The 23555-nt window shown below is 43.4% G+C and overlaps 1 protein-coding gene across 1 annotated transcript in view; it reads left to right on the top strand.

Moving 5' to 3' along the window:
* Window positions 1-23555, top strand: part of UNC79 (unc-79 homolog (C. elegans)) — a 185361-nt gene that overhangs the window by 81808 nt on the left and 79998 nt on the right. The window contains exons 29-33 of the mRNA XM_019552446.1: window positions 3595-3777; window positions 4573-4735; window positions 11193-11342; window positions 13004-14227; window positions 18757-18864. Of these exons, the coding sequence (XP_019407991.1) occupies window positions 3595-3777; window positions 4573-4735; window positions 11193-11342; window positions 13004-14227; window positions 18757-18864 (1828 nt within the window). The remainder of the gene's footprint in view (window positions 1-3594; window positions 3778-4572; window positions 4736-11192; window positions 11343-13003; window positions 14228-18756; window positions 18865-23555) is intronic.

The following is a 23555-nucleotide window of genomic DNA, read 5'->3' on the forward strand; positions in this document are numbered from 1 at the left end:
AATATTTGTAGCAGGACGCCAAGGTGCCTGCTACTTGGAGAGCTGGGATAACCCCTCAGGTGCCGGTTGCTGGGGCAACTAGAGAGAGCCAGTGACCCACACCTGCTAGCGGTCAGGTGACCAGAAGGGGCAGGGCCTGGCTCCCATTTAAACCCCAGGGCTGAGGCCAGGCAGGCAGTTCCCTGCTGGCAAACCAGGGGGGAGGGAGCTCTGCCAAAGTGAGGAAAAGGAAGAGGCCTGAACGCCTGAACAATGTGATACTGGTGAGAGATGGAGAAACCTTGAAGTGGCTCGAATGTTGTTATAGCCCGATGGCTTAGATTTATGTTATAGCCAAGGGCCTTGTGTTTTGTTTACTGTTAAACCAGAGGTTTCGGTGAGACTATTAGGGGTTGGAGGAGGCCTCATAGGGGACCCGCAGCACAGCGGGAAACCCCAGCCCCAGAAGGTGGGCAGCAAGAAGCCCCGGAGAGTGGGCCATGATTGAGGAGCCCCAGAGGAGGGAGCAGTGACCAATGAAAGCCAAAAAGGCAACGCTGGGAGTGTGACAAACCCGAACCCAGAAAGGACGCAGTATAGGGATAGTGCCGACTCTGAGCATCAGAAGGGTGCAGTACTGTGAGTGTGCCGGACCTGAGCGTCAGGAAGGGCGTAGTATTGGGAGAGTGCCAACTCCGAGGCCCCAGTAAGGCCGAGCGAGACAAGGTCGCAGAGAACCTGAGCACCCAGGGAGGCGCAGTGAGAGAGACAGGGGCTGTGGAGAGCCCAAGTGATAAAGAAGTGTCGAGTGAGACCAAAGAATGTCTGGTACATCTGCGAGGCTTGGGGCGTGGTACAGGGGTGGTTGGAGCCACGTGTAGCCCATAAGGCCAGGGTGCATGGAACACCCATTATAGAGACAGGATGAGTAATAGCAGGAGAGCTGTGGCCAAGGGGATGAAAGGTAGCCTCCCTTTTTTATATATATATATATATATAACACCAAGACGTGGCGGGCGAGATTCGAGGGTGCTTGTAGGCAGCTTGGCATGGTACAGAGGGCAACTAGGGGAGAGCACGGCGACCCTAGAATGCCCTCCAGTTATAATATTCATATCAATATTTCAACACCAAAATTGATATTGAAATCTTATTGCATTGATGTAATTATGTAAATTACAATCATTTTGGTGTTAGTCCACCAGGTGGCAGTGTTGTACAGTTTTCTTTGGAGGGAATAATGTAGCCTGCGTGATTCTTGATAGTACTAGCAAAGATCACACTGTAAATTAGGATTGATTAGTTCTCAGGTTGTATGACTATATTCCCAGGCTGAAAAACACTTGTAAAAAGTGGCTCTATTAGTCTTAAAGCCTCTCTGGATTACAGAATATAGTTCATTGAGGCATGTTGTAACATGGCTTGTTTTTGTTGGACCCAGGGATCAGACTCCAGGACCATATATATAACATCCTGAATACATGGGTGAGCAAATAAAGTGAGTTTCATTACCTGTATTCATGGGGTGCATCCCCATGAATGGGAATTTGTTTTCCCCAGGGACAACCAGCAGTGGCACATATTTGTGTGCGTGCTCTCTGGCACATGGCAAGTTGCCCTGAGTAAGGTAGGGGAGGCTGGGGCCTGCACCTGGACTGCCCTTGCAAGCCTTATCTGGGGTTGTGAGGGCCTCCTCAGGCTCCAGCGGGGGTGATCTGGGCATGGAGAGCTTGGCCGGCAGTCAGAGCATGGGTCTGGCTGGCCAGGCTCTGGTTTCACGTAGCACATGCTGTCACCAAATGCACCATCTCGCTTTTTTGTGGCGCAGGTTTTTTGACATTGGAATCTGCCAGTGTAAAAAAACCCTCACTCTACTACAAATTAGCATGTAGTTTGTGGCACCACAGATGGGTCTGTGGCACTGCAAACCACACATGCACACTTGTCTGGATGTGCCCATAGAGTGTAAATGCTGGGGCAACAGAGAAATAAAGACCTGAACACAAAACCTCGCAGCAAAACCCCTAATCAGTCAGCTGTGAAAACTCAGACAGATGGAAAGGCACCTTGTACCTGAAAGCTTGTCCAGTATCTCTTCCAATTACACAGTTAGTCCAATAAAAGATGTCACACAAGCAAGCACAAAAACAAACCCTTGCCTCGTGTATATTTCCTGGAACGTCACTGCTACAACGACACTCTGACCCTACTATATTATTAACCATTTCTCAGAAATGCTTGCTGCTGTAAAATCATATAACATAGGACATTTGGATTGGACAACTAATTATGAGAGGCATATTTAAAAAAATCCCTGGATGGCAAGTCTGAATTGCAGTGTACATAAGGACTAGCCATAATACAAAATACATTGTGCTGGAATATCACTATATTAAAGCATAATTTGATCATTTCAGCACAAATAGGACCAATCTATGCTATATGCCTGTTAAGTAATCATGTATAAGATAGATCTGTATTTATAAGGATAGAATATAGCTCTCAATCTCCTTCCTGAGAGGACTAAGGCTTTTCCTGGATGGTTTCTTATTCACTGGAAAGGTCACTTTGTGTCTGAAAGCTTGTCCAACATCCCTCCAAACAATACAGTTGGCCTAATAAAAGATATAATTAAAAATCATTGCCCCTCATTAATGATGTGGTTAGGCTTCTGATGAAATTCTCAAAAGCACTAATGTGACTTCAGAGCCTACATCCATTTTTCAAAAGTGACTCAGAAGTTGATGGTTTTTGAATGATATAAATATTGTGATTTTTTAATTTTTGTTGAAAAAGGGTGCATCTACGAGATGCTACGTTGCCATAGTGATGAGCTATGGTGACATAGCTTGTCCCTATGACGACGTAGCATTGGCATGCACTAACCACGATGCCGCTGCTACTGCACAGCAGGGTTGGAAATAACTCTCGTGCTGCCAGGACTGCACAGTACTGGGAGGTACTGCATAGCCATTCAGTACTTGCAGCAATTATTAAATGACTGCCCTGTACCAACTGTGCAGTGGAGCACACATGTAGACACGCACATAGCCTATTAAAGGAATCAAATGTGCTCATATCTTTCAGTACTAGGGCACTGTTTAGAAGATAAATTGTAAAACTTCTGTTGTTTACAGTTCCACAATTGTTATTTGTATGGCTCTGTGCTCCACTAAATGATTTTTTAATCTCAGTGCTCAATACAAAACATGATTTTTCCACTTCAACCACTTCTTGTAGAACCCCTGCTGATGATAATGGTTGTAACTAAAGATAGAATTTGATCCACATCCTAGTACGCTATTGTGCTATACATACCTTGCCCCTGTAACTTAACTGGTGATATATGAAAAGTTTTCCAAGTGTGTTTTGAAATGGTAAATAGCAAAGTGACAGCATTGTCACAAATGACTCAACAACAGAATACTACATAAAGAGCTAACCAACTGACAAGTTTCCTGAAAGTTTTCTAGTTGGTTATGAGAATTCCCTGTATATGCCTATTTCTCTTTACTTGAGCAATATCTAAACTGCTGCTAGATAGTTTGGCTATTAAGATGAGTGGGCCTGATTTTCATTTCGGTGAACTGAATTCTAAATTAATATTCCTTTTAGGTCATGGATTATAATATTAACCTGGGAAAACATCTCCTTCCATTAGTGGTTCAAGTGCTGAAGTACTGCACTTGTCCACAACTAAGACATTACTTCCAGCAGCCTCCTCGCTGTTCCCTCTGGTCTCTTAAACCTCATATTAGGCAGATGTGGTTAAAGGCATTGCTGGTCATCCTTTACAAGGTTAGTTGTTGTACCAGAATACTATCACCCTAAAATTCACACACTTTTTTTAATTTTATTTCTTCTTTCATTGTGTATACTGTGTGCATTTAACTTCAGTTTGTGTGTTAGCGTCACTGTTTCCACTGTCCAGCAATCAGCAACGTTTTCAGATTGCAGGTCAGAATGACCCAGCTCAGGTCAGAGGTATTTACATGGGTCTTTCTTAAGAGCATGGTGTAAAACTACAGATGCTGGAAGGAAGAGGGAGGAAGTTAGGAACATATGTAGTATGTTAAAAGTTTAAAAATTGGCTGAATTTTAAATTAATATGTTTGTTTGGATGATGTTCTGAGAGGAATTGTAAGGAATATAATCGCAGTGTAGTGTTTACATACTTGAGCTGGGATTGGACATATGGAACTTGATTCTTATGGTTAGATCTGACATAAGTAAAAATAGAGATGTCAGAAATATGACTGATCTGAACAATGAACTAGCAAATATTTTGCAAACAGGTATTGTGACCTCATGAAGTTTTTTAACAGGTGGGTTTACCATATAAAAACCAAACAAATAATATATTGCATTGTTCTTATAGGGAGTCCTTTGGAAAGTCTTATGCAGACACCATTATTTTATAATCCATTGTTTACAAAGGTGAATAATATTCTTGCCTTCTCCAGTGTATTAAGACATACATAAAGGCTACCATATGACCACATTATTGCTTTTTCTTGCTTATTGATTACATATTTATTCAAGAGGAAAAATTCATTTTTAAGACTGTATTTCTTTCTTTCATTCATTAACCAGTATCCCTACAGAGACTGTGAAGTCAGCAAGATTGTCCTGCATCTGATCCACATAACAGTCAACACTCTCAATGCACAGTACCACAGCTGCAAACCTCATGCAACTGCAGGGCCTTTGTACAGTGACAACAGTAACATAAGTCGATACAGTGAAAAGGAAAAAGGTATTTTAAGCATTTTACTTTCTATATTAGCCATTGATTTTATTAATTAAGTCTTGGGTTATATTGTTGTCATTAATTAAAAAGAAACACAGGGTAGACCAACAAGACTAGGAGTCAGTCTTCTGGATTCTCTTCGTGGGATTTGACCTTTCTATGCCACTGTCCACCAATTATGCAGTGATGCAAGGCTAGTATGAATATTAGTGTTTGAAAAGTAGTCTGTGTTATCCCAGAATGAAAACCAAATCAATTGCAAAGTTTACTGTATATATAATATACAGTGCAACTGAACATATATCATATATACATTTATTATAAGTCAATTTGGTCAAGTGTTGCTATCTTTTACTATCTATTAGCAACTTTGCTGATCTGGTTTGGACCTTCCTTTTCAAACACACTTTCTGGTTTGCAGTAATCTCTATTTTTCCTGAAGACAAAAAAATACAGGATGATAAATTTGTTTCTGGTTCACATTTATTTGACTTTTCTGCCCCACGTTTATCTGGTGTCACTTTAATTAAAATGAAAGTCTACAAGACTTTTAGGATAGGCTATCTCTAAGGAAGTAAAGAAGCCTCAAGAAAAGATTCTGTTTCTTCAGATGGCCTTGGATTTGCTTCACTGACAATTTGTCAGTCTGAGGTTGTGACTAGAAAGCAATAAGAAGAAGTGGAAGCATTCACAGACTGTAAAATGAAGTCAAGGTTTTGGATTGACATTGGAAGTCCCCTGAAAAAAGACTTCTTTAAGGAGCATTTAGATACTTGTGGTGGCATAGTCTGGAGGAATAAACAGCATATTACCTCTAAATTGTAATCTCCTCCTTACACGTTCACTGTGTGGTCTTGGATTGCCCTTCATCTGTTTCACCATGTTTAACATCAAGAGAATAATATCTATGTAACCCTTCTGCTGAGCACCTGTTAGCAGCAACACGGGCCAGGTTCAATTTTGGGGTACTAAATATATTTTACCTTGGCTTGAGCCCCCACCCAGGCTGCCTGGTAAGCACTAAATGAATCACTAGGGTGTCCAATAAAACTAACTACCCTTCCCTCGCAGATCGTGAAAACACAAAATCCAAATTTATCACAAAGAATAAAGAAAAAACAAAAGTAAACACTAACTATAATTTTAAAACAGTATAAACTACAAAACAAAGTTTATAGGTGCCACTCTTTTTGGGAGGCTTTACCTACACCGAGGCAGTCTGGGACTTGGGACTCCCCAGTGGGTAGCTCCAGGGGCCTGCACCCCTACACCTGCTCTTCAGCAACGGGCTGGAGAGGGAGGCCCACAGTGGAGAGTCTTACAAGATGCCCCATGGCTCCACTGTGCCGCAGGGAGCTGCTAGAGACCATAGGTCATTCTGCATTGCATAGGCCCCTTGTTGCTCCCTGCAAAGCTGTAATGCTGATCTTCACTTCCATTTGGTGGCTTTGAGGGGTTAGCTGCAACTTTTGTCAGCATATCACACCCCCAAAGTTTCTAGTCCTAGTCCCTTCTCTGTTGTGGCAGGGAACTGCAACAGAACTCAAAGAAAAGCCAGCCGAACAGCAAAAGAGCCTGAAGTGCAACCAGTATTGACCATGCTGCTTGGTCAGGACACAGAGCTACCAAAGCAACAACATGTGTCAGGCCCAGCCATGCAGCAAGTGTACGGCGGGGCTCAGCAATACAGCCTTGCTGAGACACAACAGCTGTAAAGCAATAAAAGTGAGACTCAGGCCTCTCTTGCAGCTGGGCCTCAACATACAACAAAAGAACACCAGGTCTACATGGCTGCAGCCTGGACATTTAGTCTTAGCTACGCTGCTAGGCTAAGGCTTAACAGCTGTGAAACAACAAAAAGGGGCCAGGCCTACATTGGCTTTGGCCTGAACTACAACTAGCACTGAACCATGCCGCTTGGTTGGGGCATAAATTGCAAAAGGGACAAAAGAAGTTTAGGCTTATTTTGCTGGGCCTGGACTGGGCCGCAAAAAGCCAGGAAGGTATATACAGCACTGAGGCCTGGATAAACAACAAGTGCCAGGGCTTCACCCTGGCCCAACTCTGCCAGCTGAAAATATGGTGGGGTTTAGCCCCACACAGGTGGACTGAAATGCAACAGCTGTGAAACAGCAAAAAGGGCCCAGGCTTACAACTGCAGCCTGGGCATCCAGTCTCAGCTATACCGCCATGCTGAAACACTACGGTCCCCAATGCAGGGGGCCAGCAGCTGCCAGGACCCTGTTTCTTGTCAGTTTGCATTAGGGAATAGTACACTCATGGCATCATCTCACTGCATGTCTACATGGTTAGTAACTGCCAGGATCCTGTTCCTGGCCAGTCTATGCTAGGGAATAATACATTCATGGTACCACCCCACTCCAGGCCTGTGTGGACAAAATTGCCAACAAGACACATAGCTGGGGTTCTGCGACAGCTGTGCTGAACCAAAGAGAAGTTGCAACAGGAACTAAAACATGCCAGGCTCTCAGCCCTGGCCCAGAGCACGCCAACAAAACTGCCAGGCTCCAACCTGGGCTAGTTTGCTGCAGGGATTGATACCCCCAACAGCATCATCCCCCTCAAAACCCATAAAAAAACAAAAGGGGAAAGAAGAGGGAGAGAACAGGAGTCTCAGGCCCTGAGACGGACTTTCTCTCCCTGTACCTGAGGTTTTCCCTTTACATAGCTTCAGTTTGCTTCTCCAGTGAAAAAGGAGGGAGACCCCTGACACGGGAGCAGACCTTCTGGCTCCCAATTCAGCTTTCAGGCTTTGGCAGCCCCAGGAGAAAAAAGAGAGCGCTAACCCAGGTGGCCTGAACCTTAAATCACTTTTCTGACATAATCACCTGGTCCCAAACAGAAGCAGCATCACTTGAACGCTGCTACTGGAACCTGATCAATTCAAAGGCGGTCAGCACTTCAGGTGAAGTGACCAGGGTCACCAGACAGGTCCCACAGGTCCCTTGGAGGGAACTTTAAGACAATGGTCTGGACACAGTGAGAGGGAGGGTGTGCGATCCTCTTCCAGTCCCAGAAAAGGTACAATATACAGCACAAACAAGATTCACAGCAATGTGAAACTAGAACACACTTTTCCCCACACAACCCTAAGGGTATGTGGGTGTTACATTTACTTACTTAGCAAGGCTTTTGTAAAGTATCTTGCAAAGTAAGGCAAACCAATATACTGATGAAGAAGGACCATAAAAAGACAAAGTGTTACTATATCAGCACTGAATTAAACCTAGGACTAAAAGGCAGGAAGGGGTGTAGGAAAGTTCTTTTCCGCTTACAAGATCGGGGCAAGATCACTGTATATATGGTGTTTTGGAAAACTAATATGCTGGGTCTTTTCCACCACCCCTGGGAAGGTGTAGTCTGTATATTAATGAACTTGTTTAGCCCAGCAGTATGATTAATTTAGTGAGCCTCAACCTTTTTATATCCCATCAGAAAATGTGAGCTCTTAAATTTTCATTCATTTTTTGAATATGAAAAAAATAACAGAGCAGTTCTGCTGCAAAAGACCTCAAAGACCACAACAGGTCAGACTTGTTTTAAATACTCTGGATTCCCATTTGAAACCTCTGATTGTGTCTAATCGAGCAGGGGCATATATTTTGCGGCACCACAAACCTCTTTGTGGGGAACATTAAAATGTGCCCTGCTCTGCAGATTTGCATTATAGGGCCAAAATTTGCTACAGGGAAATCCCAGTAGCAAAAAAAAAAGTACCGGTAAAAAATGTGGTGCAGCTCATGCAACAGGAGCATGCACCTGAAGACATAGAGGTTTAGTTCTCTACAGCAGGGGTTGTCAACCGGGGATACACGTACCCCTGGGGGTACTTGGGAGGGCCCTAAAGGGTATGCGCGGGCGGGCGGGCAGGGACAGAGCACTGCTGCCTCCCAGGCATAGGGATGGGGGCAGGCAAGGGCAATGGCGCCCCTCTGTGGGCCACGCAGGCGCTGCCTGGCCAGCCGGACACAGGTGGGGAGAAGCTTCCCCAGTGCCGCCACTTCCCAGCATCCCGCGCTGCCACCACTCTGCTCACTTTTTAGTAAGTGTACCCTCTTCTGCTCCTGGATCTGCATCAGCCGCATGCCACCCCCCACTCTCCCAGCCCCCCAGGGGTACGCTTACTAAAAAAGTCCAGCTGCTGGGAGTACACTTACTAAAAAGGTTGAAAAGCCCTGCTCTAGGGAGACACTCTGGATGCTGGCCAGAGCATCTCCACTCCAGTTGCACCCTGGTTCCTCAAGCATGCTGAGAGCTGGGATGAGCTGGGCCTGGGCAGTTTGCCCAAAGAGGGACAACTTGTCCCTTCACAAAGTGCATGTGCAGGGGTGTGCACTGCAGCAAAATGTACCGGCACAAATTTGTGCCCCTACTATTTTTCCATTGCAAGCGCACACCCCTGCACATCTGGATCTAGCCTCTGGTTTTATTTTGCAAATCGCGTTTACAAACCTAGCAGTGCTCTAACATTGTGTGGCACCCCACAGCACTGTTGAAAGCATTTCAAGATGCCCCAGGATGCCATGGCATTCTGTTTGAAAATAATTGGATTAATCCTTTCTTGGTCAGGAAGAGCCCTTATGCAATAGATGCATTTGTCTGGCATTCAAAATTTCTGTTTCTCTAGGCTGTGCCAGTCATGACAGGTGTGCTGACTTAGTGAAACTACCAATGTATGCCAGCAGTGGGTATGACCATAGCCAATTACTTTGCACAATGAGTACTGTGAGAAACAGTATTAATTGCATAGAAAAACCCACAAAACATTCTTTGCTTTTAGGAATTTAGGAAGCAGGATGAGGAGTGACCTCCTGGTCCCTTCCTTGCAGGCAACCATATCATTTAATAATGTATCTAGCTTAATGTTGATACCAGTTGGGGTTGTTGCCCTTGTTGCTATTAGAAGGCTGTTCCAGTACTATGCTCCTCTACTAGTTAGAGACTTTTTTTAATTTCCAGTCCAAATTTATTCAAGCACAGTTTAAATCCACTTGTTCTTGGGTCAGCATTTTCCTTTAACTTAAATAGCTCTTCTCCCTTGCCGATGTTTATCTCTGTGATGTATTTACATAGAGCAGTCATATCTTCTCCCAGCCTTCATTTTTTAGGTTAAACAGGCCAAGCTTTTTTGGTCTCTTCTCTTAATATGGGCATGGATACTCATACAGCTTACTGCAGTGTCAAACAGGCAAGACTGTACTGCGTGTCAGCTGCTTCATGGTAACTGCTCACGTGCACACTCTTATTCTAGGACAAATGGCTGCTAACCCATGGCCATGTCTACACAAGATACTAAATGTACAGTAGGCTAACTCTACTGCACATAAGCACATCATGGCAAATTAGTCTACTGCACATTAAGGTTACTAAAAGACTGTGCACTGGCACTATTATTGCAGGTACTAAACTCAATGCACAGTAACCACAGCTCATCAGTGCATGTGTAGACATGCCCCATGGCAGGTTAGTCTTCAGTGAAAGAGAATGAAGCCATCACAGTGTAACTTTCATTTACCTCAGGGTAAAGCATCCAGTTAACTGCAGTACCTGACACACATTAAAGCCCCTCCTGCTTTTACTCCATGATTAGTTTTTCATATACCCTTATCCATAGATTCTCCATTCCCATGATCATCCTAATAACACTTCCCTATATCTACTGGAAATACTTCAACTGATGCATCATAGGATCACATTTGCCTTTTTTAAGGCTGTGTCACTTAAGTGGTTTCATAGTTATCCTGTGCTTGACAAATACACCCAAGTGTTTCTCCCTCTTTGTCGCTTCCTACTGAGAAGCTCCATCTTATTACAGACATTAACAGCACACCCTTGTGCTTTGTACTAAATTTATTTCCCTTTCTATTACTCCAAACCTCAAGGTCACCCAGTTCTTTCTCTTTGATATTCTGAAATTTCTCCATATCGATGATGTTCCCACAGATTTCATTAGTATTCTCCTGCTCTTTGTGCTTAGGTCACTAATGAAAATATTCCTTGAAGAACACCACTCATAACCTTTGTCCAGCCCAGTAGTTCCCCTTTCAGCACAGTAATTGTCTCCCCTTTAGCTGATTCTTTACCAACCTTATAGTCCTTCTACTAATCCCCATCTTCTCCAATTTAGCTAATAATATTCAGCGTGGCACCAGATTACAAACTTTACTGAAGTACAGATAGACTGCATCTAAAGAATCAGTTATCTTATGAAAGAGAGTTATCATTTTGGCCATGTATGAAATAGCTCCTTTCTGGGTACTGCATTTTATTCCAGTTACCTTCAGATCTTTTTGTTTAGGATGTAAAATATACTTTGAATGATATTCCTGGGGTACATCTTTCTTTACGAACTTGTTTTGCTAAGGATTTGTCCCATAGTCTCTGTTTCATGCTGAAGACAATATATTTTCTTGGAGTGATAATAATTTTCTTTCCCAAACAGAGGAAGACAGTGTCTTTGATGAATCTGATATTCATGACACACCAACTGGACCCTGCAATAAAGAGTCTCAAACTTTCTTTGCAAGACTGAAAAGAATTGGTGGCAGCAAAATGGTGAAATATCAACCAGTTGAGATGAATGCCCAGAGAAGTATGAAATTTTTATCAAAGTAAATTTGTGAAGAAATGTGATAATCCGTTACTTATTTCATGCTTAATTTGCACCTGTTTTGTTACACTGTGTAACTGAAACGCAGATGATTCTCCTGGTTTTCAGAAAACTGATTTTTCTGATTTTCAGAAAGCAGGAGCTTGCTGCTTTCAAGAAACCAAACTCCTTTAAGGCATCTTAGGTTGGGCACGTGAAAATGGAGTTAAAATTTGGATAGAACCGGCTTTTGAAACTTTGCTATGGCAAATTAATTCTAATTTTTCTGCACCATTGATGGCTGAACTCAAATTGGTTATTAAAATTTTCTGTTGAAAGCCTTTTCTGTTTTTTTAAATAGAAATTGTCTTTTCAGTGAAACAGAAATTCTTGCTGAAAAACTGCATTGTTGTAAAAAATAATTTGGCTTTCATAGCTGAAAACCAAATAGACAAAGTCAGTTACTGTTTCCCACAAACTGAAAAATATTAAGTTTTTGAGCTTTGGGTTTTAACTGAAAAAATCACAAAATGTAAAAGTTCAAAGAAAACTGAAAAATGTTGCTTTCCATGGAGAAAGATCCATTTTCTGACAGCTCTAAGACTGATCTTTCTCTCTGCCTGGGCATTCAGCTTCATTGGCAGAATGATTCAGAATACACCAACACTAGTGTATGGGGTCCCTGGGCACTACCAAAATAGAAAACAATAATCTAGTTTTAAAAACTCTTCAAGAGTATGTATCTGTACAACAAAATTAAAGTAAGCTATAGCAGAGGGCAATGTACTCAGGCTGGTTTTGATTCTAGCTGACGTGAGCAACAGTAGCAATGAAGACACAGTAGCATAGGCTAGCAACCACACTATGCACCCAAGGTTCCTTTGTTCTCTGGTTATTAGCATATGCTGAACCATTCCTTCATTGCTGTTGTTACCTACGCTAGTTTAGGAAAAGACAGCATGGGTGTCACACCTCCATCTTGTTGTGCAGACATACCCTTCAACATTTCTAAAGTAGTTTTCTGTAATGTATTTGGCAAATGCAGGATGCATGACAGCATGGTATAAAGATTTTGGTGATTTCTATGTGGAATTACTTATTAAATCAGGGGTTGGTAACCTATGGCTGATAGGCCACATCCAGCTTGACAAAAGATTTTTATCTAGCCTGCCATGCACAGCTTGTTGATATATCTGACTGTTAGTAGCAGCCATGTGCTGTCTAGTGGTGGGACAGCTCTGGCCTGCTTCAGAACCAAACTGTGTTGATTTGTCGCGGTGCTTCTGAGAGGTTACCAACCCCTGTGCTAAAGCATTTCTGGCTTCATCACTCATGTTTTGCAGTCATCCTTAACAGATGTCAAGAAAACTTTTTAGCCCACTAACTTTTATTTAATATATATGGCCAAATTAATCCTTTCAACTGTATATCTGGTTGAAGTTGTGAATTTGGGTTCAAAACCTAATGGTTTGTGTAATTTAATTGGGGTTACGGCTTTTTGGTTGTCTGGTACAATGATTTTTTTAGCATGGCTCTGAGGTAAAAACAAATCACAGATTATTTTGACCAAAGATTTAACACTGAGTTTGTTACTATGAGATGAAGACATGATTGTTGCCCCAAATCTCCAATTAAATAGTACTAGCTTTTTCTGTTTTAATCAGGTGAAATAGAGCTGGCTGAATATAGAGAAACGGGGGCCTTACAAGACAGCATTCTCCGCTGTGTGAGAGAAGAAAGCATTCAGAAAAAAAAACTGCGCTCTCTAAAACAAAAATCTCTTGATATAGGGAATGCAGACTCCCTGTTGTTTACATTAGATGAACATCGTAGGAAGTCCTGCATAGACCGGTGTGACTTAGATAAGCCTCCAGCCAGTGCTCCTTACATCATGCATAGACAGAATGATTATGGACGGCCCAGACAGAATTCTTCAACCAGGACTGAGAACACAGAGACTCAAGAAAATCCTCTTGCCATGGAAAGTTTCCAGGAAACAAGGAGACCTGTAATACCAGAAGTGAGGTTAAACTGCATGGAAACCTATGAAGTGAAAGTGGATTCTCCAGTTAAATCGTCTGTTTCTAAAGAGGACTTAGATCTGATAGATTTGTCCTCTGACTCCACATCGGGGCCTGAAAAGCGTTCAGTACTTTCCACTTCAGACAGTGACTCTTTAGTCTTTGAACCACTTCCTCCCCTTAGAATAGTGGAGAGTGATGAAGAAGAAGAAACAACAAACAAGATAAATGATGGGGTCTCTGGCAAAATTGCTGTGTCATCTCCCTCAACTCCTGTTAATGTCTCTGTACTCAGCCTCAGCATAACCCCCCTGGTGCAGTTCAGCATTGAGGATTGTTCCAAAGACTTTTCTTCTAAGGATGTGAGCAATAATGCTTCATTAGGAAAAGAGGAAATCCCTTCCACAGCTTCCAAAGATCAAAAGGACTTTGAAGAGCTAGCTAAGCCAGAGGAACTTCAAGAGATGTCCTGTGGGAGCCCACTAACACTTAAGCAAAAGCGAGACCTACTGCAAAAGTCATTTGCTGTTCCAGAAATGTCCCTTGATGATAACTCTGAGCTCAACATAGATGAAATTAAGCCTAGTGGAGCAGTTCCAAGTTCAAATGTAAAAACTGTCCTTATTAAGGTTCCAGAAGACTTGGAAAACCAAACAGAAACTGATAAACTTGACACCAACACAGAGTCTGACACAGAACAAAATACAGAACAGAAACAGGAGGAGGAAGCTGAGGAGTCAGAATTTAAGATTCAGATTGTTCCCAGGCAAAGAAAACAAAGGAAGATTGCTGTGAGTGCTATCCAGAGAGAGTACCTTGACATTTCCTTCAACATCTTAGACAAGCTGGGAGAACAGAAGGAGGCAGGTGAGCACAACCAGTAACTAAAACAAAAGTTGTTATTAGCTTCCACAGTTTGTGGTTATGTACCTGATCACTTAGTCCTGTATATATGCGAGAGACCTTGTTGCATACAGTTGTACCCTTCCAAAGAATCTGTTCTTCAGTGAATTTACATATAGAACATATTGGAACCATTAGGACTGTAGTTTGCATACACACCAGGTCTGACTAGTAGCTTGTTGAAAAGGCATGCTATACTTCCACCACAAAAGTTACTGGGTTTGATGTGGGAGTTAGTGGGAGAGATTCTAATGGCCTGTACTATTCTGGAAATCAGGGAGTCAGTTGTCAATTTTGGCCTTAAAATCTACTAATTGAGTCTGCATTCGCTCTGCTTGTGTGGAGTGTTCTTACAACTTGTTTTGTCTGTAGGCAGAAACTGGTAGAAGGCAAACAAGATATCTAGTCTGGAGTAGGGATGAGAATCCCTGGCTTGTGGACCAGTTCTGGCCCATGTGATTCAGACTGTGGAGCTCTCTAAGGGTCCAGAAATTTGGTGAGGTTGGCGGAGGGAGCAGTGGCAATTAAGGCTGCCACCAGAGCTATCCCTTGCTGGGGGGGGGAAATCAGGGTGACTGCCCCAGGCCCTGTGCTTTGGGGGGCCCATGGACAATGTTGTACAGGCCCTGTGGACAGTGCCACTGGCACATGCCAATGGTGCCACGACTCCACGTGGTCACTGCATGATGCCAGCTTTGCGTTCTGGCTGCTTGCCACCCCATCCCCACCCCCCGCTTTGCACTCCGGCTGCTCGCCACCTCCCCGCAACCCCCTCCCCCACAGAGGCCCTGCACAGGCTGATATGCCCCGGACCATGCACACACCTAGGGTTGGCTCTGGCTGCCACTACTTCTCCATCACCAAATTTCCAAGCCCTATGGGCCAGATAATGTGCCCCTGCACCCAGGATTCCATCTGCATGGACACAGATGGGTAATGGGGTCCCATCAGTGACACATGGGACACTTTAATGCACATTAGCCTAAGTTAATGCTCATTAAGGGTGCACATGCACTCTTAATACACATTAAAAAATGGTGACTGTAGGCAAATGGAGGTATCAAATTTAAGTGCGAATATTTAAAGCGCATCAATGCACGTATGGATGCTTTAAAGCACATTTAGTTCCAAGTCAGTCCACACAGCATTAATGCGCTTTAATGCCTGCATGTGTAGATGCCTGTCTAAACCCACTTAATGCACATTAAGCGAATGTGCATTAAATTTAGGCACGCTTAAATGCACATGTGGGGGGGGGGCAGGGCCCAGTCCTGTGCTTGTGGGGCTGGAGATGAGCAGCAGGGCTCAATCTGGATCACATGGGGGTGGGCACAGGGATGGTTGTGTATAGTAGGGACTGATCCTGCATGCATGTAGCTGGGGCGGGGGGAGCCCAATCCTGCCCATGCTGGGGCTGGCATGATGAGGCCTGATCCAGTGCAGGGGGGGCTAGGGCTGGGGCTGGGGCTGTGGGCCTGATGCCACATGGGGCCACCAAATGGCATGTCTGACTGGAACCTGATCCAATATGCGTTGGACTGGGCCTGTGGAATGGACCCAGCCCAGAGACCCACACTGTATCACTTGGCCCATGGAGCAAAAAGGTGGGGTATCACTGGTTAGGACTATGCAGACTGCTGGACTTATTTTTTAGCAAGAGCAGGATTTAGGTTCTGAGATTTGCTCATATTTCATTCTCATTCACAGGCTTCTCAAGAAACCTTTGTAAACCCCTTTTACTGGATAACCCCCTATATCTGGATAACTGTGAACTGCAGTGTATGTTATACCTTTTGCTCAAGTCTGCTTTACTGGGGGAAAACCTGGTATTTTTGCAGTACCCCTGACTAAGCCAGCCTTAGCACAAAATATTTCTGCTTGGTTTCTCATCAAGGTAGAAACAGTATTTTATCCAACACTGTCTGAAAAAAAATGTTAAATTTTTCCTCACTTCAGTTTTTCCCTACATTTGACAGGTAGTAGACTGGTGCCTTTAGTATTTTTCACTGTTACTTGGAACTTACTGTTACATACAGCAAGTATTTACATTCCAGGTTTAAAAGCGAAAATATTCTTTAGACTAGAGAGGTGACGTGCAATGTTTGGGTATTCCACAGTCCCACCCTACCCTTAATTTCTATCATGTAACAGTTATATCTCAGTTTTATAAGGGGTTGGTGTTTGACTGGGATCAGAGTGTTGGTGTTCTGTCAGGCTAGAGGCCTAGGCCAATTTGTGGTTGTGGTGAGCCAAGGAGGCAGTGCTGTCTTGTGGAAATAGGCATGAATCTTTAGCACAGGTGCACAGAAGAAAATGGGGGCACTTACACTCATACCCTTTTGGGCTCTACCTTTTTGGGCATGCAAATCAGTGACATCCTGTTTTCCTTTTGGGACATTCACAAACACCTTTTGAACTGAGCTTGGAATGGTTGAGAGCTCTGACATCAGAGATACTAGCCCTGTACCTTATGTCACACACTTACATGTGGCATGATTATGCATTTCTGAATGCATTGTTATTCAGGGCAGAAAGCATAAAGCATTCACAATGTGCTATTAAGGGCCCCTCCTTGTGCAGATAAAGGCGCAATGGGATCTGATGCATGATCCACAAAACTGTTTCCTGTCATGCCACACTTGCACAGCATGAGGTGTGCTTGCGGGATTGCGCTTCAAATCCCATCGTGCCTTATTACTAGTCCTGGGCTCCCTCTGTACAAGCAAGTAGCAACCTTCTGTGGATGGGAGCTGCCTCAACTGACAGGGCAGGGGCATACCATGTGCTTCTATTGCTAGATGCCCTGACAGCTGATCCAGGCTTCCAGCTGCAGGGCCGTGCTTGGCCACACATTCAGTTAATGGCATGATAGGAACCAGCCACAAAGTTACTACACATTTTCTTTAGAATAACTTTGTAGCTTATTCCTTGTTGTATAATGCTGTTGATTGCTTTAATGTGTGGTCAGCTTACAACTTAAGACTTGATTAACTGGTTAATCATACCTTAAAAGTAACGTAGCAGGGGTCTAAATGACCTGAGTTTCTAGTATCATACTTTGCTGTTAATTATAAAGGTTATTTAATGCATCTTTTTTCTTAAGCATTCTGTTTCTTTTGTCATCCTGAATAGTTCATTAGTCTGTAAATATAATCATTATAGTTCAGGTAAGTATACTTGATATTGCCATCATGATTTAATAGTTGCTCTTCCAAATGCTTATTGCAGGGTGCCAAAGTTCAAATACTATAATACCTTTTGGAAAAGATTCAGACTTAATTTGTTTCCCAGTGGACTATCTAAATGCCCTGTTCCTTCAAGTGAACTGGGTACAGAGTTTCCTGCTTCAGGCTTTTTGTAACCCAGATACGAATTCATGTTTTCTTAGTTAGCTTATTCTTGCCTAAGTCAAACAGCACCACTTATAAAAATGTTTCATTCTGTTCCTCTCATGTTGAAAACTGAAGCTGTTTCAAAAACAAAACAAGCCACCAAGCAAGGGAAACCACAACCTGCGCCCCATGATGTTACTGCAAAATCATGTGGTTTTTAAAAATAATAGTTTGGGTTTTGGTTTTGAACCTTTAGGAGTTTTCTATGTGGCTAGTAAACTCCTGGCAGATGTACAAGTGAAGTCATGATAGGATCTGCTGCAGGATTGCCACAATTGTACTTCCTGCCATGCCACATGTGCATGGCAGGAGGTGTGATTGTAGGATTCAGCATCGGATCTCATCACACCTTCTTGCTGGTGCAGAGGGAGCCTGGGATCACAATCCTGTGCCCCCCCCGTACTGACAAGTAGCAAGCTCCCACATCTGGGAGCCTTGTCAGCTAATGGGGCTCCCAGCTGTGGGAACATACTCCATGACTGGAAATCTTAGCCTGGCCACACGTTCAATTAGTGGCATGATAGGAATCAGTCATGAAGTTACTACACGTTTTTTGTGTAATAATTTTGTGGCTTATTCCTTGTTTTATTGTGCCATTCATTGCTTTAATGTGTGGCCAACTTAAGATGTCATAAACTAGTTAATCAAGTCTTAAGTGTAATATGTGCCAGGGGCTTAAGAGCAAGAAATTGTTTTATTTTAATGAAAAATGAGTTTTCCTTGAAGTCATGTGACTTTAGGCAGAATGGCCTTACAAAGAATATCAGATATTTTCAAGAGTTAAGGCAATCAACCCTTTATACTGGTTTTATACAATAATAATGTATAAATTATATTGTACATGTGGATTATATTCTGCATAATATCAGAATATTCTCCAAGGAATTTACTCACAAATCTCCCTTGAAAAGTGATTTTGAAATAGCTCCCTCTGCTGTTATATCACCACACATGTCATTCCTTTAAAGCCATTTGAGGTACCAGATGGCAAAGGGAACATTGAAAAGATGTGCAAATACCAAGCAGAGAGAAAGTTGATGAAAAATATACATTGATTTTTAAGTAATACACTCAGAGTTTAAGCATCATTTCCATGCGCAGATCCGGCTGCTAAAGGACTTTCAACTCTGGAAATGCCAAGAGAATCATCTTCTGCTCCAACACTTGAAGCAGGTGTGCCAGAGACAAGTAGTCACTCTTCCATATCGAGTAAGTTTTCTCCTGGATGCAAGAACTGAAACTTAGTCATTGCATTTGTACCCCTAGCATATGTCAACATCTGGTACATTACCTTCCTCCAAATTTTGCACATGCCTGGAAGTATATTTGTACAGTGTATAGTTAGATTTATTAGCTTCCTCAGTGGCAGCATGATGCTAACAATTAGAAGTTACAAGGTTTTATTATGACATATACTTCATGGCACTTTGTATTTCTTGATTTATATAGGAAGGGGCTCTATATAGCGAGCCTCCGACTACAGAAAGGATGTGGACAAATTAGAGAGAGTCCAGCGGAGGGCAATGAAAATGGTGAGGGGGCTGGGGCAGTAGTGGCACGTAGGGGGTGCACCTCATCACAGGCCATGCTCGCCGCTTAGGCAGTGGACGGGGGGGGCAGGCAGGAGCATCAGTGTCCCCCCTGCAAGTGCCAGCCAGGGAGTGGGAGTGCCTGGATGAAGCAGCTGCAGCACTCCTGGAAGTGCTGTTGCCGTGTTCCAGTCAGCCTGATTGGCTGCAGGGGAACCCCTCCTCTGGTCTGTGAGATTGGCCATGGGGGGAACCCCCTCTCCCCTGGGTTGCAGACTGGTCACTGTGGGGGGACAACACATGCCTCCCCCACAAAGGTGGCACCAGTCGGCGTACATGACTTAAGAGGAGAGGCTGAGTGAACAGAACTTAGTTTAGAGAAGAGAAGACTGAGAGGGGATTTAATAGCAGCCTTCAACTACCTGAAGGGGGGTCCAAAGAGGATGGAGCCGGACTGTTCTCAGTGATGACAGATGACAGATCAAGGAGCAATGGTATCAAGTTGCAGCAAAGGAAGTTTAGGTTATTAGGATGAATTTTCTCACTAGGAGGGTAGTATAGCACTGAAACAGGCTACCCAGAGAAGTTGTGGACTTTCCGTCCTTGCAGATTTTTAAGACCTGGCTAAACAAATCCTTTGGCTGGGATGATCTACTTGGGGATGGTCCTGCTATGAGCAGGAGTTTGGACTAGATTAACTCCTGAGGTCCCTTCCAACCCTAATTTTCAATGATTCTATACATTGTACATCCTTAAGTAATGATGGGACTAAGAAAAAGTGGTGCCTGAATGTAATGTTTCACTCATGTGGAGTGTGCATTGTATAATGAGGAATACCATTGTCTAGGGTCTGCAGACAGATTTAAATGACAGGAGAATTAGGCCCATACAGTGCTATGGAAATGTTCAGTGTACTTATTGACATTTTACAGCCACTGACTTTAATAGAAGCAAGTTTGGGTCTGTAAAATGAAGGATGCCCAATCCAAAACTCAGGAGAGTTGGGGAGAATTCTTTACCTCTGCCACAAGCTTCTCATGTGAGCTTTGGCAAGACACTTAGGGAAAATTTACAAAACATATTGAAGCACCTAACAATGGTGATAGGATTTACAAAAGCATCTAAACAGATGCAATTAGATCCTAACTCCAACTGACTTCCCTGGGAATGAAGGGTTTTTGTAACAGAACCAGTTACAATGCTGCACCTGCATTTCAGGATCTTAAATACCTCTATGAAACTGCCATTGGTTTCAACATGCCTTGGTTTCCATCTGGGGAGAATATGTATTCCTTTGTCTATCTTGTCTGTTTAGATTACAAGCTCTTTGGAGCAGGGACTCTCTTTTACTGTGTGTTTTTATATTGTTAATACAATGGGGCCCTGATCTTGCTTGACAGCATCAGGCATTTCTGTAATACTTAGTGTTACTTAGGCATCTTATTTATGGACATAAATGCTACACATTATCAAAAATCCTGATTAGAAAAAGTTCTTAAAGAATCTGTCTTCTCTAATAGAGATGGCTGTAGAAATGGAGAAACTAAGGCTATTTTGTCAGCTGACAGAGGATAACACATACCAGTTCCCTTAGAGTTCTGAGGTTTTAAAGTTATCTATAAATAAAGAAATCCTGGAAATATTGATTCCATTATTAGAATCCTATACATATACTGTTACATGCTTTTCTGCAACAATCAATCTGGCTCCAACACAGCTTAAAGGCCTGAGCAGCTTTTTTCATTTTATTGCCATTTTAAATTACAGCTGTCCTTAAGAAAGCAGGTAAATAGCTCTGCAAACCCAAACCTGCTCCGTACCAGTCTGATTATGTACAAAATACATGAAAAAAACTTTAATTACAGTCATAAAATCTGGTGAGAAAGTCCAAAGAGAGAATTTTCTCAGTGTTGACAGTCATCTACACTCCAAACAATGTTCTTGATTCTGGAGTTAATTGCTGTTCTTTCATCATGAAATTCTGTACTTGATAAACTAATAAGGCATCCAGGTATAATCCTTGCACTGGATTTTACCATTGCATTCTCCTAATTTGATGTGAATGGCAGCTGCAAAAGGAAAAAAAAATCAAATGTTGAATGGATTCCCAGTTTGACTCCATTTTACAAGTTCAGTTATACAAGATTTGGTTTACTGCAGGGTTGGATAATTTTGTTGTAACTGGATCAGACCAGAGTTTAAACAAGCTTTGGTATATCAAAAGAATATAAATAAGGAAAAAAAAGCTACCATACTTCACAGACTGAAATGTTTGAAATTGTTTCATCTTGCAAATTCCCAGTGAATGTTATCATTCTCCTTATTAAAAGCCGGGTGCTAGTTTTTATTTTGTTAAAGAGTTCTCTGAGTTTGAATCCTTTTTGAGTTAGAGACTGAATCAGGACTTGAGATCTTAGCACATGAAAACTTTGGGAAAGTTTAGATCTCACTTATTTTTCCCCTCTTTGCCTTCTCTGTCAATGTGAAGGACTGTTAGAATGTTTCTGAAAGCGTAGCTGTTTATTTTGGGTAGTTTACAACTGTATGGCCATGTATTATATTACTACTGTTTTTAAACTGAACGAGATGTAGCTACAAATGAAAATTGTCATAATGAAACCTTTTTGCTTCAGTGGGTGCATCTACACATCTACTTTACTGAGGAGTAGACTAAGTAGCAGTAAAGTGTCACAGTCTACACATACGCCAGTATTAGGGCTCAGTAAATTAATTAACTCCACTGTCAGATAGCACTGTTCCTTACAGTACTATCTTATGGCAGAGTCAGTAAGTGTGATCAAATGTGCATGTAGATGGTGGCTGCTTGGCTTCTGCCAGCCCTTCTGCTGCTTGATGCTGCCACGTGGAGCCTGGGTATGATCCCCTATTCCCCTTGCCAGCCCAGGTCCGCTCCGCCCCAGCTCACACTACTGCTGTCCCAGACACACGTATAAATAGTGTACCTGGGAGCAGTGTACTCCAGCTCAAATAGCTGTGGAGTTTATTGCGTCACGTTAATTGCATGTGTAGATGCACCAAGTATTTTGCTTTAAGCTCCCAGTTCAGGATCATTTTTCAGCATATGCTTATTTAATGTTGTGACAGGGGGCAAACTCCCAGATTCAGTCACGGTACTGGCCCGCTCACCTGTCTTTGGGCATATCACCTGCCTTACTCGTCTGCCATGCCTTGTTATAAATTAAAGATATTATTTAGGTGGGAGACTACCCTTTGAGCACCCTGATGTCCAAGGGCAGTAAACACATGACTCCTACCTCCCCCTATCATGTCCACTGCCTTGCATATGTTCCCGTGAGATGTGCTATGCTCTGGCTCAGCATTCTCAGCTCAGCATACTGCCCTATACAGGGTCTCAAACATACTGCCTCCCTTCTCACTGGGGCCTCTAGCACTTCACCTGCTCTCACCAGACCTTTTCCACTCATTCCCCCTTACTGGGCCAAATTCACCTTCCCTGCTCTCTTGAGCAACCCCAGAGGGCCATCAGGCTTGACTCTGCACTCCCTGGCCAACACTGGCACAGCCTTTTGGGCCTCTCCCATGACCCTCATCTGAACACTGGCTGGGCAATTAGCAGAACACTGGGCTGACTCTGCTCGAGGCCCCTCACTAAGTAACACCGCCCACTGGTTCACAGCTTTAGGGCTGATGACTTGCCCCTTTCACTTGTGATTCTATCTCTATGTTGTCTCTTACAGCCTCAGGCACCCAAAGGCTTACCTAGATCTCTCTGCCCCTTTCTCCCATGGCCTCAACACACTTACCCCTCAGCCAGGGCCTCAACTCAACTCTCACCCCTTCCTGGGGCTCCAAGGTCTTACACCTCAATAGGTTCAGGTGTCCCTTGCATAGGTGTGTCTTGCTCCACTACTCCTCTCCAGGGTCTTGCACCCCTATGGGCTCAGGTGCCTCACATGGGTGTGCCTGTCCCCATTCCTCTCTGGTTTTATAAACCCACTAGTTGGTGGGGGCTGGGGTTAAGGTGCCCCTACTCACCTTTCACTGGGGAGGCAACTGGCCTGGCATTCCTTGGAGGCTGTTCCACTACAAACAGCCCTGCCAGGCCACAGGCAGTTTCAGGTCATGCCCAGGACCAGGAGCCTCCTGCTATCATAGAATCATAGAATCATGAGTCAGAAGGGACCTAGACAGATCATCTAGTCTGACCCCCTGCCATGGGCAGGAAGGAGCACTGGGGTAGGCAGAGGTCATAAGGCCCCAGCCAGGTGCCTATCCAGTCTCCTCTTGAAGATTTCCAGGGAAGGTGAGAGCACCACCTCTCTGGGAAGCCCGTTCCAGGCTCTGGCCACCCTTACAGTGAAGTAGTTCTTCCTAATATCTAACCTAAAC

Source organism: Crocodylus porosus, unplaced genomic scaffold (assembly GCF_001723895.1).
Source record: "Crocodylus porosus isolate Cpor-Errol unplaced genomic scaffold, CroPor_comp1, whole genome shotgun sequence".
In the NCBI taxonomy this organism is placed as follows: domain Eukaryota; kingdom Metazoa; phylum Chordata; order Crocodylia; family Crocodylidae; genus Crocodylus; species Crocodylus porosus.